This window comes from Molossus molossus, unplaced genomic scaffold, assembly GCF_014108415.1.
Source record: "Molossus molossus isolate mMolMol1 unplaced genomic scaffold, mMolMol1.p scaffold_m16_p_1, whole genome shotgun sequence".
Lineage (NCBI taxonomy): Eukaryota > Metazoa > Chordata > Mammalia > Chiroptera > Molossidae > Molossus > Molossus molossus.
Window position 1 is genome coordinate 31,088,171 of NW_023425344.1, and position 16,437 is coordinate 31,104,607.

General features: G+C 42.6%; 1 protein-coding gene across 3 annotated transcripts in view; it reads right to left on the reverse strand.

Annotated features, from left to right (window-relative positions):
* Positions 1–16,437, reverse strand: part of ATP8A1 (ATPase phospholipid transporting 8A1) — a 210,606-nt gene that overhangs the window by 71,180 nt on the left and 122,989 nt on the right. For all 3 annotated transcript variants that reach the window (XM_036257326.1, XM_036257318.1, XM_036257333.1), the window contains one exon: positions 2,205–2,377. In XM_036257326.1, the coding sequence (XP_036113219.1) occupies positions 2,205–2,377 (173 nt within the window). The remainder of the gene's footprint in view (positions 1–2,204; positions 2,378–16,437) is intronic.

Below are 16,437 nucleotides of genomic sequence, written 5' to 3' on the forward strand. Positions count from 1 at the left end.
TATGGGAAAACTGAGAGTATGAAGATGATTAGAAGGAAAAAAAGCCAAGGAAAGATATTTTACTTAAAACAGCAAACAAACAAACAAACAAACAAAAGGCACACCAAGCCTAAAACTCTAAATATGACTCAGTGTCTGCACAGGGGCCGTCATGATCCTACAACAGGCATCAGGAGGCCGGAGGCAGGCAGGGGCCACACACGCGTGCAGGGCCGGGGGTGATTCAGTCCCTGGGGCTTGGAGGAGCCCTGAGGTCCATGTGGCTTGTGAGCGTCCAGAACAAGGATCTCGGGAGGGGATTTCATAAGCACAGAACATATTTCCCCTCCCTTGACGCTGCTTTCTAGTTTTCCTCTCCCTCTGCGATTGTTTTCCTTGCGGCTCGGCGTCCCGGAGGCTGGCGGGAGGCGCCGTGTTAAGCAATGCTGAAAGAATGAGGCTCAGCTGTGAGCACTGTGTCTGCAACACTGGCCCCCCACATCTTTCAACCCGATTGTGCTTCTACTTCAAACGACGACGACAAAGAAAGCTGCAGGTGGGAAGTCTTGTAGGTGCTCCTGGGTGCACCATCGACGCCTGGCGCACAGTGGGCGCAGGGCAGGTGCCGCCACTCAAGGAAACTGGCAATTACATCGCAATAGCTCTGGTTCTGGGTTGTTTCCACCCAGGAGCCAACAGTCATATCACTTAAAGTGTTTTGGAGCAAACTCGCCTTGATCCTTGTGATCCCGTTAGTGACAATGATGAAGCAACCAAATCTGGCACGGTATTATCCTGACAAAGAGTGTCAGGAACCATGACAAGTTACTGAAAATGCCTATTTTAAAAAGCACGAGGATACCAAAGTGCAATGACACTGGTAGTCAAGATAACACAGTTGCCAATTCTTTCTTCATGATTAAGCAAAAAGCCTGATTCTTACTAATACTAATTATCTATGCAACATTGTATCAGAGAGCTTAATAGTAATAATATTTATTAATACATGAGAATAATAATAAACAACTCAATTCTCTGCATATGACAGAATTTTATAGGCTGAAAGGAAGCTTATAAAAGGTATCTATTAAGTATGATTTAAATATTTCACAAAGTATATGTCAATGGAAATTTAGGAAATATCTGCATGGCATGGCTTAGAACTTTGGAAACAATATTATAAACAGGATATTTAAGTGACTAAACCTGGACAAAAAAGGTGGAAGGTTTAAAAAGCATAACATTCTTTAAAAAAATAAATACATTTTAAAGAAAATAATAAAAGCAAACAGTACAGTTTTAAAGGTAAATTAAAAGCACAGATTCTGAGAAATTATTCAGAAGCCCTGATAGCATTTCCTCTCCCAGGAAGACAAAGCCACCTGAGAAGCTGCGACCCTGGACCTAGTCTGACCAGCGGGTAAGATTCAGCTGGCGGGTGGTCAAAAGGACAATTCTTAGATTTCATGGTGACCAGAAGGGAAGAGACGGGGCACAGTGATGTATACACTTCAAATTTTAGGAAGACACAGTATAAACAATTTAGACGAAAAAATGGGGAAGAGTCTCTGACAAAAAGTTCAGGAAGGACTGGGTGGTTAATAAAAACACAGTTCTGTGGATAAGAACTTGATAACTGAGAACAGATTTTATTTTAGGATATAGGCAATATTATAAATTAGAGGGTAAAGGACCACATAGTCAAAATTATTTTCCAAATAGTCGAGCCTTCTGGCAAGAAGCCTATCAATTCTAATTGTGAACAATAATGATTGGAGGTTTTTAGAACTCACTTTCAAAAACTCTGCTAATAAATTCTATCCCAGTTTGTGAACCTCGAGTCTGAGTGATTAACTTAATAAATAACCTGACATTTACAAATTCTGGATAGAATAACTTTAAGGAAGTTTAAAAATCAGGTAACTTGGGATAAATATGTTCTGTTGTTGTTGTTGTTAACACTCACCTGAAGATATCTTTTCCACTGATTTTTAGAGAGAGTGGAAGAGAAGGAAGGGGAGGGAGGGAGAGAGACAGTCATGTGAAAGACACATCAGATGCCTCTCGCACGTGCCCTGGAGGGGATCAAACCTGCAACCCAGGTTCGTGCCTTTGACTGGAATTGAGCCCTTTGGTGTGTGGGCCGATGCTCTAATCACTGAACAATACCAGCCAGGGCGGATAAAGTCATCCTTTAATGAAATCTGACAATATTAAGAACTTACCTGCAGCAAATAACAGCTTTGCACGACAAAGCCAGGTCCAGGAAATAATGCCGGATTCCGAAAGTTAAGGCATACTTGAGGGTATTCCCATCAATTATAAGAGCAAAGTCATTCTCTTTCCGAAGAGCATCCCCAAGGGTGCTGCAGTGACGACTCAGAGTTTCCCTTGTTCCCTGCAAAATTAAACAAACCAAAAAAACAAAAAAAAAAATGCCTATTTGTTTTACTTCAGGATGTTCAGCAACTACACTTGGTCATTTCTAGTGCTTTTTAGGTTTCAAGACGTTTCATCCACCTCCACTCATTTGATTCTCACGGAAGCCCCTCAAAGGAGACGGGACAAACGTCATCAGAAGTAAGCTCCTTGCTTGAAGTCACACATGTGTTCCTACAGGGTTGGGACGAGATCACAAGCCACCCACCCCCCGGAGATCTTTGCTCATTTCTCTAACCACAATCACGATTCTGCAGAAACACGTCCAGCAAATTATCTCATTATAAAACAACATTGGCTTAATATATAAACTAGTCAAAGCTGCTTAGCCATATACCAAGGAGAAAAGTTGGAAAATGTCATTTAAATAATGTACAGGTATTTTTGCAGAAGTACTCAGTGCTATTGAAACTTAATTCCCAGTAACCAACAGGAGAGAATGAGGCATCTGTAATCTCTTGCCACTGCATGACGTGGCCTCTGTATCTTTAATCATTATTTCATTAATCATTATGCCGTATTTTAGGGGGATGGTGACACAGGGCTTGGTAATCTTGATGGATCAAATGAAAGAGCCCGCTCCGTCAGTGAAGAGTTCACGTGCAGGCACAATGAAAAGCCTTAGAGCCAAGGAGCGCTTTGTTGACCTCAGCGAGACAGAGAAACTGCGTTAGTCTCTCTGTTAAGAACGGCTTTCCCAGCTCTTCAAAGGCAAAATGTTTCAGGATATTTCATTTTCTCCCCAAATCCTATCGATTCTTCCTATCACCTAATGGGGCCAGTTTCCTGTTTCACAAGAGCCCTAACACGTGAAGGAACAGAACCCTGGCTCTGCACAAAGAAAAAATAAGGACTGAATCCCCTCCTATTCGAGTTTTGTTCTGAGTGCTAATATCTGAGCCGGCGGTTATTTATACAATAAATACAAATATACATTTCTATAATAAAATATACCTACAATGAAAATACTCATAATAGCTTTTTATTATATGCATGGGACACAGAAGTATTGTTCCAATTTAAGAATGTGGTACAGTCATTTCCAAGTTATTTTCACAAAGAGGGAAGCAAAGGCAGAGGTGATTAAAATTTTATATTGGGGGTGTTTGGAGGTGTTTCTGCAATCATATTCGAATGTGGTTCACACTATGTTCTGGAATTTCAGAATCTGTTTATCAAAATAATAGAGCCAGATTGCACTGTAAAGTAAGACCGCCCAATTTTCCCAGCTCTGGAACTTGACTTAACACCTCCCCTGCTCCCTGTTACACACCCACACCAAGGACCACCATACCGCAGCATTCTTTGCAAAATTTTCTGATCACTTTACATTTGAGGGGAAGTAGCTGTTTTAATTTATAGGTGTCACCCTCTTATTTCCTGCTAGAAATGTTTCGCCCAAGAGGAATTAAGGAAAGGAGGTGAAAAAAAGTCAGTAAAGTTCTGCAAGCAAAATGTATCAGTGACCATCGACAGCAGGTTAGCCTGGATGGTTATAAAACTGTCTGCCTTTACACAGGGTAAATGCACAGATAAGTGAATCAATGAACTGACAAGCAATAAAACGAAATGAGTCATGTGGCATGTACCACACACTAGGTATGGTTCTCCCGGCTACACACACAGATAAAACATCCCAGTTAATCCTACGCAGACGGCCCCACTGTTACTCCCATTCTGCCGATGAGGAACATGGGACGGAGTTCAAGTTCCTTGCCCACAAACACATGGCTACTAAGTAGTGAAATGAAACCGAGAATTACATTTCTGTGCAAGCTTGTCTTTCTCGGCACAATCCAGCAAAATAAATCCAACTTCAGACAGCACACCAGGCCTAGCAAATTAGAAATGGAATGCCCACACATTCCCTCTGCCTTTCCCTGGAGCCTCATCATCTGCCTCTCATCTCTCATCCCTCTACCGCCAACAGAGATTTCTCTTTATGAAACAAATTTAAAACACAGATCATGTCTCTGCTGGTTCTAGCTTTTCCTATGGCTTCCTACACGACACGGTCCACAGTCCTTAAAGTGGCATTTAAGGCCTTCCATAGTCAAAGCCCAACGAACATTCGTTCTGCTCCCGTCTCCATGTCAACTCCTTCATTTCCTCTCTCTGCAATGCCCCTCTCTCCAGAGGGAAAGCTGGTCTACCACCTTCTAAACCAAGCTGACCCCACCCAGCCTCTCAGCCTCCCTCCATGCTGCCAGGTGGAACTCACTCTGTGCTAGCGAGGCCCTCGGTTCCTAAGGGGACAGGCCACGTTTAACCTGCTTCCCGGCAACAAACACAGTTGGCCTGACATTACAGATGCTCGGGAAATACGCGCTCACTGAATGAGGCACCGATACATTCTGATTTCACCCTATTGGCAGCATTCCATTCCCTCTCTATGATCACTGCTGATTTGAAGGAGGGAGGGAAGGAGGGAGGGATAGAGAGTCAGAGAGAGAGAGAGGAGAGGAGAGGGGTATTCTCTTGCTTGCCCCTTCATTTTCTAGAGGAATAATCCATTACTTCAACAGTTTTTCAAATCAGAACATTGCTCACTAAAATGCCACTGTATTTTTTAAAGCTTTTGCCCAAGTGTCTCTTGAGCTGAAAACCCAAATGAACCTGAGATGGACCTCAGGAGGACTTCAACCTTTCTTTAAAGATCAGCTGCAGAGCAAGACTGAAAGTCATGTCAAGACTTTCTATGCAAGCCCCCTCATTAACCAACCCACGGGACGCAGCCTCCCTCTGTGGAAAGTGTTCTCTGACACCCTAACATTTGTTTAGAATTCTCTTATTTGTGGCACCAGGGTCCCTGGGTTTCCTTGGTGATTATTAAAGATCTTCAGCAAATCAAAAGGTGTCAAGAGATGTAACTGAGATAAAATTTCAGAAGGTGAGTCAAAAACTTCTCACAGCAAATTCTGCAGCCGGCCCACCTGGGGTGCAAGGTAACAACAGAAAAGCTGCAAACATATTCTTATTTCAGTTCACGGTTTTCTTTTGCAAGTAGTAGCTCTGGTGTTGGCTGTGTGTTCCAGGTTATATTTTACCCTTATTTAGACTGCCAGGAGTATTTTAAAATTCTTTTATTTATAAAAGTTTATTGCTTCTCCCCTAAGCCTGGGAGCCATACTTTACGGCCACATTGCATCGAAGCTTATCTCCTCTAGCTAGAAATAAATTTATTACTAGATTAGCTGTTGCTTTGTTTTCTTTTTGGCTACTGAAGGGGGAAATATTTAAACATTTAAACTTAGTGACATGTGAAAGCGAAAATATATAAATGAGAAGCTAAATCAGAAGAAGAATAAAAGACCACACAGTACAACAAAACAAAGGCTCTGTATCTCCTTATTCTACACAGTCTTCTTTGTGGCCAAAAGAAAAGCAGCATCTGTTGCCATCACCAGGGCGAGTCAGAAGTAAAGGTAATTTGGGGGGCAGACAGGCAAGGGCAAGGCTGGGGTTCAGGCGCCGGGCCAGGGAGCCATCTCGGTAAGGAAGGGTCACAGAGAAAGTGGTACTGTCTCGACCTCCCGCTGCACCCCGTGCGGACACTGCAGTCAGTCCTTCGACTGTCCCCTGTGGACCCCCCGCCACGCGCTCGTGAGGAGCCCCCAGCCCCTGGACGTCCCACCGCGCTTTTCTCGCCAGTTCAGTCTGGGCCACAACCAACATGCTCCTCGGTTCTGCACCGACAACAGAGAAGGGAGACGCCCCTCTCCATGAGCACAGGCTCCTCTCCACCTTCTCTTCTCCTCATCATTCCTGATCTCGATTTTTCTCCGTGGCTCATGGACTCCATTTTTCCCAGAGGCTGCTCCAGACCTTTCTTTCTCCAGATCCCCAGTTTGGCCCCAGTCACTTCAGCAAACATCGACCTGCTTTACCAAGAACATTTGTACCAGGAAGAATTCCCCCAACTGTCCTCTCTTAACCTGAAACTCCCCGTTACCGACCCCTCCCTAATTCTCGAGCTGGGGGAACTCTCTTCTCCCCCTTCTCTCTTGCACTTTCACCCTCCCGATGCCACTATTTATCTTTCTTTCAAGACTACATACTAAAATAAATAACAAATAAATAAACCAAGAAATGGTTCCTTGATCCGACTTCCTGAGTCCTCCAGGTGACGACATATGCTCCCACCTTGTGCATTCTTCAAATACTTTGTATTTATGCAACATCGCATGATGTACAGTACCTTGTCTGTTTATGTCTCTATTTGCCCTTCAGGACTGAGGCCCTGGGTGAAGAGATGCAATAATATGAACAAAAGCTTGGTAATAAAACAATAACTAAATTACTAATGAATGAAGAATACCTTGTAGAAGTTGCAATGGTTTCCTTGGGTGACCATTTTGAGGGTTGTGTCCTGCTGCCTATAAAACTCATATATAATCTTGGATATTCTTAGTTAGAACAATAAATAAAATGGTAAGATGTTTATCTTATTACAGAAAAAATTGAGAACAAAGTGCACGTTATGATCCAATAACTGCTTTTGTCTCAAATAATATGAGTTGTCTAATGAATATCACAGAACGAACACCTTGACTAGCTACTTAGTGATCAAGCCAGGCTGCGTAACAGGGGCCAATGAAAAGTAAACAATATGTGTTTGGTTTATAACACACATGCTTGGAAAAGAAAAAGAAAGGCACTTGGCAGATAATTAAGCCAAGTAGAATTCTGTGCAAAGATAACTCTAACCAGAAAACCTTATACAAGTCCCGTTGGAATCTTCAGGGTGTAGCCTGGAAAAATAGATAACAGTCATAAATCAACAACAATTTTGGAATCAGAGACTGGCAGCTTTGTGGTCTTGACAATTCCTTTTACAGGAGTGACCTTTACCAAGGAAACCCTTGACAAAGATCGCAGTGGGCAGCCGAGACAATGACATCTGACACAGATTCCGGGGAGAGAAAGCGAAAGCCCTGGTCTGTTTGTAAGTTTCACAGCAGGCAATATGTCACAGCACGCAAGAGTTCCAACTCTGCTCGGAACAGTCTGACGCACCCAGAGGCCAGGTGTGCAGAGAACATGCTAGGCCACCTAAGAACTATGTGTTTGATGGCCCGAAGGGTAATGTTGCACAGGACGCCTGCATACAAGTGGCCCTTTACAGCTTCTAGCTTTTTGGGGATTTTGTTTCCCCTGATTCTTTTCAGAACTTTATAGGACAGAGAGTCTTACTTAGGAAGATGTCCAAGGAACACTCATGTAGAGAATGTGGAAATATCCCTAAGGAAAGGAAAATAAGAGCCTCTAACCTCTGACTAGAAGACTAGTTAGCCAAGTCTAGCCGGCAGAGATGAGGGGAAGATTACAGAGAAACAGCCCAACACGCAATACCTAACGGCAGTGGCTTCCACACCTGCTCTGGGGCCGCAGATAATCACAGTGACAGTTAGTAATGTGCAGTCACTAATCTATGTCCCAGAGGGTGTCATCAACAAGGCTAAGCCCAAACACCAGAAGTGAAAAGAACAGCTAAGATCTGGAAACAGCCCAGGTGTCCATCAGTAGATGAGTGGATAAAAAAGCTGTGATACATATACACAATGGAGTACTACGCAGCTGTAATAAAGAGAGATCTCTTACCCTTTGAGATGACATGGAGGGACCTTGAGAATATTATGCCAAGCAAAATAAGCCAGTCAGAGAAAGGCAAATACTACACGATCTCACTTATTTGTGGAATATAATGAATAAAATAAGCTGATGAACAAAATGGACCCATAGACATGGAAGTAGGGAACAGACCGACAGACCTCAGGGGGAAGGGGGTGGGGGTGGAAAGAGATAAACCGCAGAACTTCTATGCATATATGCACAACCAATGGACACAGACAACCGTGAGGTGAAGGCGGGGAGGAGAGTGTCAATGGGGGGAAAACAAGGGAAATCTGTAATACTTTCAGCAATAAAGATACATTTTTAAAAAGTATATTTATACATATTTAGTCCAAAGTACAGGTTGGTGTTTGGGTCTTAATACAAATAAGTATCTAACATTTATATTTATTCCTGGGAATCTGTTATATGTGTGTAGGTTCAATGATTAACCTATAAGGAGGATTCAATTCCCAGAAAGAAAAAAATACATCAAAAGTCTAAACTACACTTTGACTTTCAGACACAGCATTTCCTTGTTCTTTTCCTTCGTGAGTTCACCACCAATGAAGTGAAATAAGCTTCCAGTTGGGGCTAATGATGAATCGCTTTTGGAAGACAACTGTCACCCTTGTGGGAACGCACTTATGTTTATGAAGCCTGCACTTCTTACTTTAGTATCAGCATCACAGATTTCGGTTTCCACTTATTCTCCATAAAAAGGTCAAAATGCAACACAACATGACAGGAGAACACCAGCAGGAATCTTGTTGAACGAAGACGGTGACTCTGCTCAAACAGAACTTGCTGGAGGCTGAGCCGCTGTGCGGTGGCCCTTTGGAGCCTGTCCGCTGGCGTGCTCACGTCACATCAGCACGCGCCCCGGCCAACAGCACGTGCCCATGTGCAGCCATGACGAAGTGGGCCGCTAAAAAGTCAGGGCTGGCCACGAGGGCTCACAAAATGATGAAGCCACACTGTAAAGAATTAAGGGTCTAGAAGCCAATACACCCGCTGGCTGAGCGCTCAAGATTTTCCTCAACTTCAGGTGGGTGTAGAGTGTAGGGTAAAAATAAACTAATTGAGCATTTTCTACCTTCCTTGCAAAGGAAACATTAAGTGTTTTATTTTGAAAAAAGTCCTCGGTGGTATAAAAGGAAAAAAAAAAACAATTAAATGAGAAATAAGAAATAGTTTCAACCACTAACTCAAGGAAAGACACCAAGAATTCCAAAACACTTGGATCAGGTGACTTCACAGGATCAGGGTTCTCGAAAGGATTATATTTTCATATACGCATCATATGAAAAAGTGTCATAGCTAAGTTCATTTCATGGTCCACCAATACACTTTTCACCAGGAATACATATGTATTCCAATCTATTCCCTCATTATTATTATTATTATTTTGAAAATATTTTATTGAGTTTTGAGAGAGAGAGGAAGGGGCAGGGAGAGAGAGGAACATCGATGTGAGAGCAGGACATTGGTTGGCTGCCTCCTGCATGCCCCCTCCTGGGGATTGAGCCCACAAACCAGGCATGTGCCCTGACTGGGAATCGAACCAGCAACCTTTTGATGCACAAGATGATGCCCAACCAATGGAGCCACATGGGCCGGGGCCTAATTGTTTTTAAAAGCAGAGAAACAAATATTCACTGGGGGTGTGTATGAAAAAAATCTTTAGTTTGCTAAGGGTCTGACTTTAAAAACCTACTATCAGTTCATTTCAAATGTCAAGTAAGATGATCTATAAAATAATCTTAAACTAACAAATATTTTATTAACTGTTTTGGTGGTTTGTGGCCCCATCTCATCATCATTTAAGACATGAGGTATTTGCAAATTTTTGACCAAAGAATGTTTCATTCTTTCTCTACTTTTACACTCTCCAAATGTTCACACCCTAAAATTACAAATGAACAGAGCACTCCAAGGCCATTCTTCATGACACATTTCGACCATATCAAGTATGGACAATGTTAGCACTTTCTTAAAGAGTGACTTATGAGTCCCATCATAGCAACACGAATGAACCACTGGGTATAACCTAGTTTTTGACAATGTGTTAGATTCATTGAAACACTGGACGTTCCATACACCCCCAGGTAACACATATATCTACTACCCCTGCAGCTACTGTAGGCTGTAATAAGTTGTGAAGAGTTGCCTGAGAGTAGAGAGAAACTACATTTATACACAACTGGTTCATTTAGCCCTCATCCCGGTCAGGATCACTAGCTCTCTCAGACATAGTTTTTGATCAAAAAGCTTTGGTGTTTCTGAACTCCCAGACCACACTAGACAGTAACCTTTAAAAACATATTCTCCTAGAACCAAACCAACACAAAGCAATCTTTCCAAAATGGGTAAGGAAAGACAGAGGTAAAATCATTAAAAACATATGGCCAGAGAGGTCCTCCGCATCAGCTTCGTGGAAGGCAGCCAAGCAAATGCATTTAATCAATACGTATTGCTAAATATAATGGAGAGGGAAAGAGACAGAAAATTTCCATGCTGATACACAGATATGGGATTTCTGGGGCAGGAGGAGATAAAAACCACTGTAATTGAGGAAACGGTCCCATATCCCACTGGGGTCATGCCATCTGAGAGAGATCAAGGGTTACAGAATGGAAGAAGGTAAGAAGAGGAAGTTACAGTGCAGGGTAAATTGTTCTTGGCCCCTGGGCGGAGGTTTGGGTTTGGGGACTATGATAGGTTCCATCAGGCAAATACCTCCTTGTGAGGCATCCAGGCTCACTCGGGTGCCCTGGAGAGAGGCAGTGTCGAGCCGGGTCCAAGTTGACGTTGCAGTGCTGGGTGGGGGCGCGTAGCAAATGCAGACAAATCCAGGGAAGAGAAGGAAGGGTGAGGAGGGGATATAATTATATAATTTAAATAGTTCTGTGGATAAAGGCTTTTACTAAAGCCCTCACAGTAATTATTTTAAACCACCACTGAAAGGCCCCTAAACACTTATTTTGAGCTCGGTATTAAATATTCCCAGTGCGGCCGTGACTCAGGCGAGGAAGGAAGCGCTCTGGAGAAACCGGGCGGCAGACATCCAGTCTCTCCGCTGCCTTCCGCGCAGCAGGAAGGGCCTGCTCAGAATACACAACCGATTTTTGGAAAATAAGCAAATTGTCAAACCAATGGTTTGGAGACAGTAACAAGAGGGGCCTGTGAGAATCCGTTACCCAGAACCACAAAGAAAGTGAGCGTCGGGCCCATTTTCTTAATGGTCTGAATTAATTAATGTAAGAATACAGAAGAATCTGCTGTTTTCTCAACGCAAATCCCAAATGCACATCATTTCTATTATTTCGTACGTGCATTCAGTCAAATCTTAGGTTCCATTGTTGTATTAGTAAAACAAAATAGAGGGTCTGTCCTGAAGTCCATAAATGCAACCCGGACCCACCATTTTCCAGAAGGACACCCCTCTTTCAGCTGCTTTGTAGTTCTGGCGATGAGTGGAAAAGAAGGTAGGGACAAGTTAGAAAATGTGGGGGATGTCTCCCAGAATGCGTCCTTCTGTGACTGAGTCCCTGCCACCACTCAAAAAACTATGATTGTTTACAAACAAAAAGAACCAACAGTTTGGGACTCAGCACAATCTAGACTGAAATTCAGGATCCTGCACTGGCTACGTGCACACAGTCTCTACCTGTACTTGAGCAACCGCCACCAGCCAGGAGGGGCAGAGACTAACGTATGTAGGTTACACCTGGCACTTGGTAGGTTGTCTGTCAATTGTGCCGACTCATCAGAATATATGGTGGCAGCCCTGGCGCTGTGGCTCAGTTGGCTGGGCGTTGTCCTATGCACCCAAAGGCTGCCAGTTCGATTCTCAGTCAGGGCACATGCCTGCGTTGCGGGCTCAATTCCTGATGGGGGGTGCAGAAGGCAGCTGACTGATGTTCTGCTCTCACATGGATGTTTCTCTCTCCCTCTCTCTCTAAAAAAAAAAATCAATAAAGATTGATATATATATATATATATATTTTTTTTTTAAATTTTAAATCCTCATCCGAGGATATTTTTCCACTTTAGCTTCAGATAGAGTGGGAGGGAGGGGGAGAGAGAGAAACATCCATGTAAGAGACACACATCGACTGGTTGCCTCCTGCATGACCCCGACCAGGGCCAGGGATGAACCACAACCGAGGTACATGCCGGTGACCGGAATCGAACCCGCAACTCACTGGGCCACCGGCTGACATGCCAACCACTGAGCCAATCTGGCCAGGGCTCAATAAAGATATTTTAAAAATTATTATTTTTAATTATTATTTTTATTGATGAGAAAGAGACATAGAAACATCGATGAGAAAGAACATCAACTGGCCACTTCTTTCATGCCCCCCACTGGGGACTGAGCCCACAACCTGGGCATGTGCCCTGATGGGGCATCAAACCTGTGACTTCTTGGTGCATGGGTCGATGCTCAACCACTGAGCCACACCGGCCAGGCAAGATATTTAAAAAATTATTGTAAAAAAAGACATGGTGGCAGAAATGCAGAAAGTCACATGGCACGGCCCACTGCCTCAGAAATGTCAACCAGCTGTGGGGTGAGCAGCAGGGGACAGACTGGTCTGAAAGTCCGTATCTGTAGTTCTAGGTCACAGGGAGCCTTGGCACAGCTCAGATGTTCGGCCAGAAACAGAGATAAAGAATAGTCAGGCTTGCGGGGGAAGAATTTCTCAGAACAGAACACTGAATTTGTGAACAATGTCACTTAAGGCTTTGCACACAGGCCAAGATTGCTCGGTTTTGTTTAAGAAAAGGGGACACATTCAGGTCTTAGGAGACCAAACAACGGGTCTGATGGAGCTTTCACGACCCCATACTTGGGCTTGTGGCAGACCTGTCTTAAATCAGCGGAAAGGAGAGCAGATTATTTGTGCATTTGTTATTTTCATTTTTTGGTAATGTTTACATTTTTCGCAAACCCATTTCTTTCAAATGTAACCAAGTTTGCGTTCTTCACGGAGAGATGCTCGGAAGAGCAATGCGCCACATGGTGCCTGAGCAACCCTCCTGCCACAGGACACAGCTTTGCTTCTGACACGGGTACAGGAACAACTCCAAAGTTAAACTAAGATCTTAATACTTTGCAGCCAAAAAGGCAAAACAGTTTTGCTAATAATGGCCAAGGGAACTCCCAGTGCTGGAACCCTGATGCTGGCAGTGGAGGGAAACTCCATGTGGTTTAAGAGCTGCCTAAACTATTTTCCAAAGCGATACAAAATGTACTGTATTGGACTCATGGGACATATCGAGACAAAACCCGAAGTAGCTCCAATGCTCCTTGTCCCTCCTTTTCTGGAGTCGAGTCAGTAACGTGCTTATTCTGGATTACTTTCAGAGGCCACTCAGCGGTGGCCGGTCCCCAAACACTGAGGTTTGTCTGTATAATACACACACGGTGAACTTAAAAGTGTATAGATGACAACTTCACCATTTATGTCAGGAATGTGCTGTAAGTTATATTTGAAGCTTACATGGTGTTAGAAAATCAAACTGTGCTAGAAAGAAGTGAACAATCCCATAAAGGCTTTCTTTTACCGTGGCATTGAAAAATATATATTCTTATGCTTGTGGATATCAAATATGGCTAACAATTCATTTTCTATAAAATATATCAGTGGGGATAAACACTGGTATCCATAACCAAACCTAGGCTGGCCTGAGGTTCTAGTCTCAAATTAAGGAGAAAATTTAAGTAGTGAAAAGGCGGCTGTTTAAAATCACGTCTTATAGCTGATGGCATGAGGAGCGCCTGCCTTTTCTCTCTTGGAATAATAATGCTAAAAGAAATAATAAAAATGATGATGATGATAATGGTCCATATTTCTTAAGTGCTTACTAAATGTTGGGCATTGTTTCTAAGTATTTAAAATTGATTGCTTTGTTTAATCTTCACAACTCCCTAAAGATGAATGTTGTTATTATTTTTGTTTTATAAGAATAGCTGGTGGCGGAGGCCCAGACATCTATTTGCTTAGTCTCTGGAATCCAATGACTTAGAAACATCTTTCCATGATGCTTAGCACGAGAGGTAAGTTAACCTTTCAACGTTGGTCTTAATAGTATCTACTTACTAATGTTTCCAGGTGTCAATGAGATTGTCCCTGTCAAGTCCGTAGTTCAGGACCTATTACAAGAATGAAGCACTTCATAAATGTCAGCTAGTGTTTCTGTTTTTAAGGACTATCACAGTAATGCACAGAACCCGGAAGGAGTGTGGAGCTCCCTTCTCACAGAAAGCCAGAAGCCTGCATTTTCCTTTGAGATCTGCCCGCTGCTCCCCATATACGCCGCGAATCCTAGTCAGGCCGAACGGAGACTGTCCACGGACACTGCCCGTGATCAGGAGAGGCGGGCACGGCCTTCTCGGGAGTTAAACCTGGGAACACTGGAGCCTTCTGACTTCTAGGGGAGGAAGTTTATTTCTCCAAGCTCTCTACATACATATTTAATCATCATTCCTGTGGAGTCAATAAGTATACAGTAAGTAATTATCCCCTCCGTCCGTTTTTTGGTTTCCAGGGAATCCAGAGAGGAGGAGGAGGAGGAGGAAAAACCGTAAGAAGGGATTTAAGATCCAGCCCTTCTGCCAAGCCCAGATCCCGCAACACTCCATATAAAGGGAGGCTAGAAGGAGAGACCAGCATAGAAGATTCAAGAAAGACAGTTTGGTGACTTAGGAAATAATGGTCCTTCCCACCCACTCTAGACTTGACACATGAGGGTAGTAAAATCCTGAACTATCTCAATGAAACAGGTCTTCAAAAAATATATTTTGAATCACCTGAAAGTATTTTCAGAGATTTACAGAGTTGGCACGCTATGGAGATTTGAATAATATAACAATCAATCCTTAATGTAACATAAACCCAATCCTGACAGAATTATCATAAAACCTTTTGAAATACCTTCAGTAGACACCGGGAGGTCAAGATAGATCCTATTTGAGGTTCCTTAGTTCCTACTTCACATTTCTACATGTTTCCCATTCTAATGGATTTTAAACAAATTTGTTTGGACAAATTACTTTATGACAAACTACAGCTATAAAATAGAGGCTAGACCCATCTCCGGGACCCAGGTCATTAAGCGGAAGGGGTTTCTGAGCGGTGCTGGGCCGATGCACACCATTCAAGCCATTTGCTGACATTCCTGCCGTTTTAGACTCTTAAGGACATGTCTTATACCAAGAACATAATCAGAACCGCCCCCCAATAAAGTGGCTCAGAGTAACATGACAAGAAATTATACACATTACCTAAATTATCTATGTATTGTATCTAACAGATTTTGATCAACTTTAGATGATTCTTAATGAAGCTTACCCATGAAATTCTTACTGACTAATTAAAAAAAAAAATCAGCTTTCCAAGAAACACTTTTGCTGACTCTGTAACATCTGACACTAGCTTGGTAGGTCAGGGGGTGAGGACACCCAGCTCTGCCCTTGGGCGTCCCGCTGCTCGTGCTGTGAACGGAGCTGGGAGGGCGGAGGAAGAGGCCAGGCAGGTTTCTGCATCTGATCTGCAGACCAAGACTTCCATTCGGTTTGTATTTCCAACTGCAGTTTGGTTTTATATGTTTACTTAAAGGTTTTAAAAAATGCTGAACAGCCATTAATTTTTCAAGAAGAGTAACAGTATTGAAACTCAAAATGAGAAAATTAGAAAGCCAAATGGCATTTTGTTTTTTGAGATGAGCTGGATTATGGGAAGACAGTTTTTTTTTTTTTTTTACCACCATCGCCAGGAGAAAGATTTTTCTATTTGGAATCTAGGAGGCTTAAATATGATACTTTATTTGTACAAGTTCAACATAATAAAAGAGATTCAGCTTTATAATTTTCACAGCATTAGAGATAATATTTTGGTAGAAAATATGAACAGTTCATAGCAATATGCATCACTTATGCAAAAGAGGACCTACATTTATAACCTGCTATCTTAGGAAAAAAATTAAAAGAGGGGAAAAGAACACATTTTCCATAATAAAAAGATCATTATGCAAAACAACTTGCAAGCAATTGAAATACTATTTCCCTACAAAGTTCCATAACATCTCATTTTTATATGTGCCATGTCCTGTACTAATCATACGCCAAGGGTAACATTATCCTTACTTCACAGGCAGCAAAACCGCTTCAGAGAAGTTATCTAACTTCCACTTGCCCAGGCTCCCATTCTGGTGGGGGCAGAACAGTGCTCTTAAATATTGTGTTATTTCATGGAACCATTTGAGTACATCCATTAAAACTGTCACTTGACAAAACACACACCCACAATTTGTTTTCCCATTATGTTATTTCCTAAAACATTATGTTCCCAAGTTTGTTGCCTAAATGTTAATTACTCTTTTTGCCGATGGAACAGC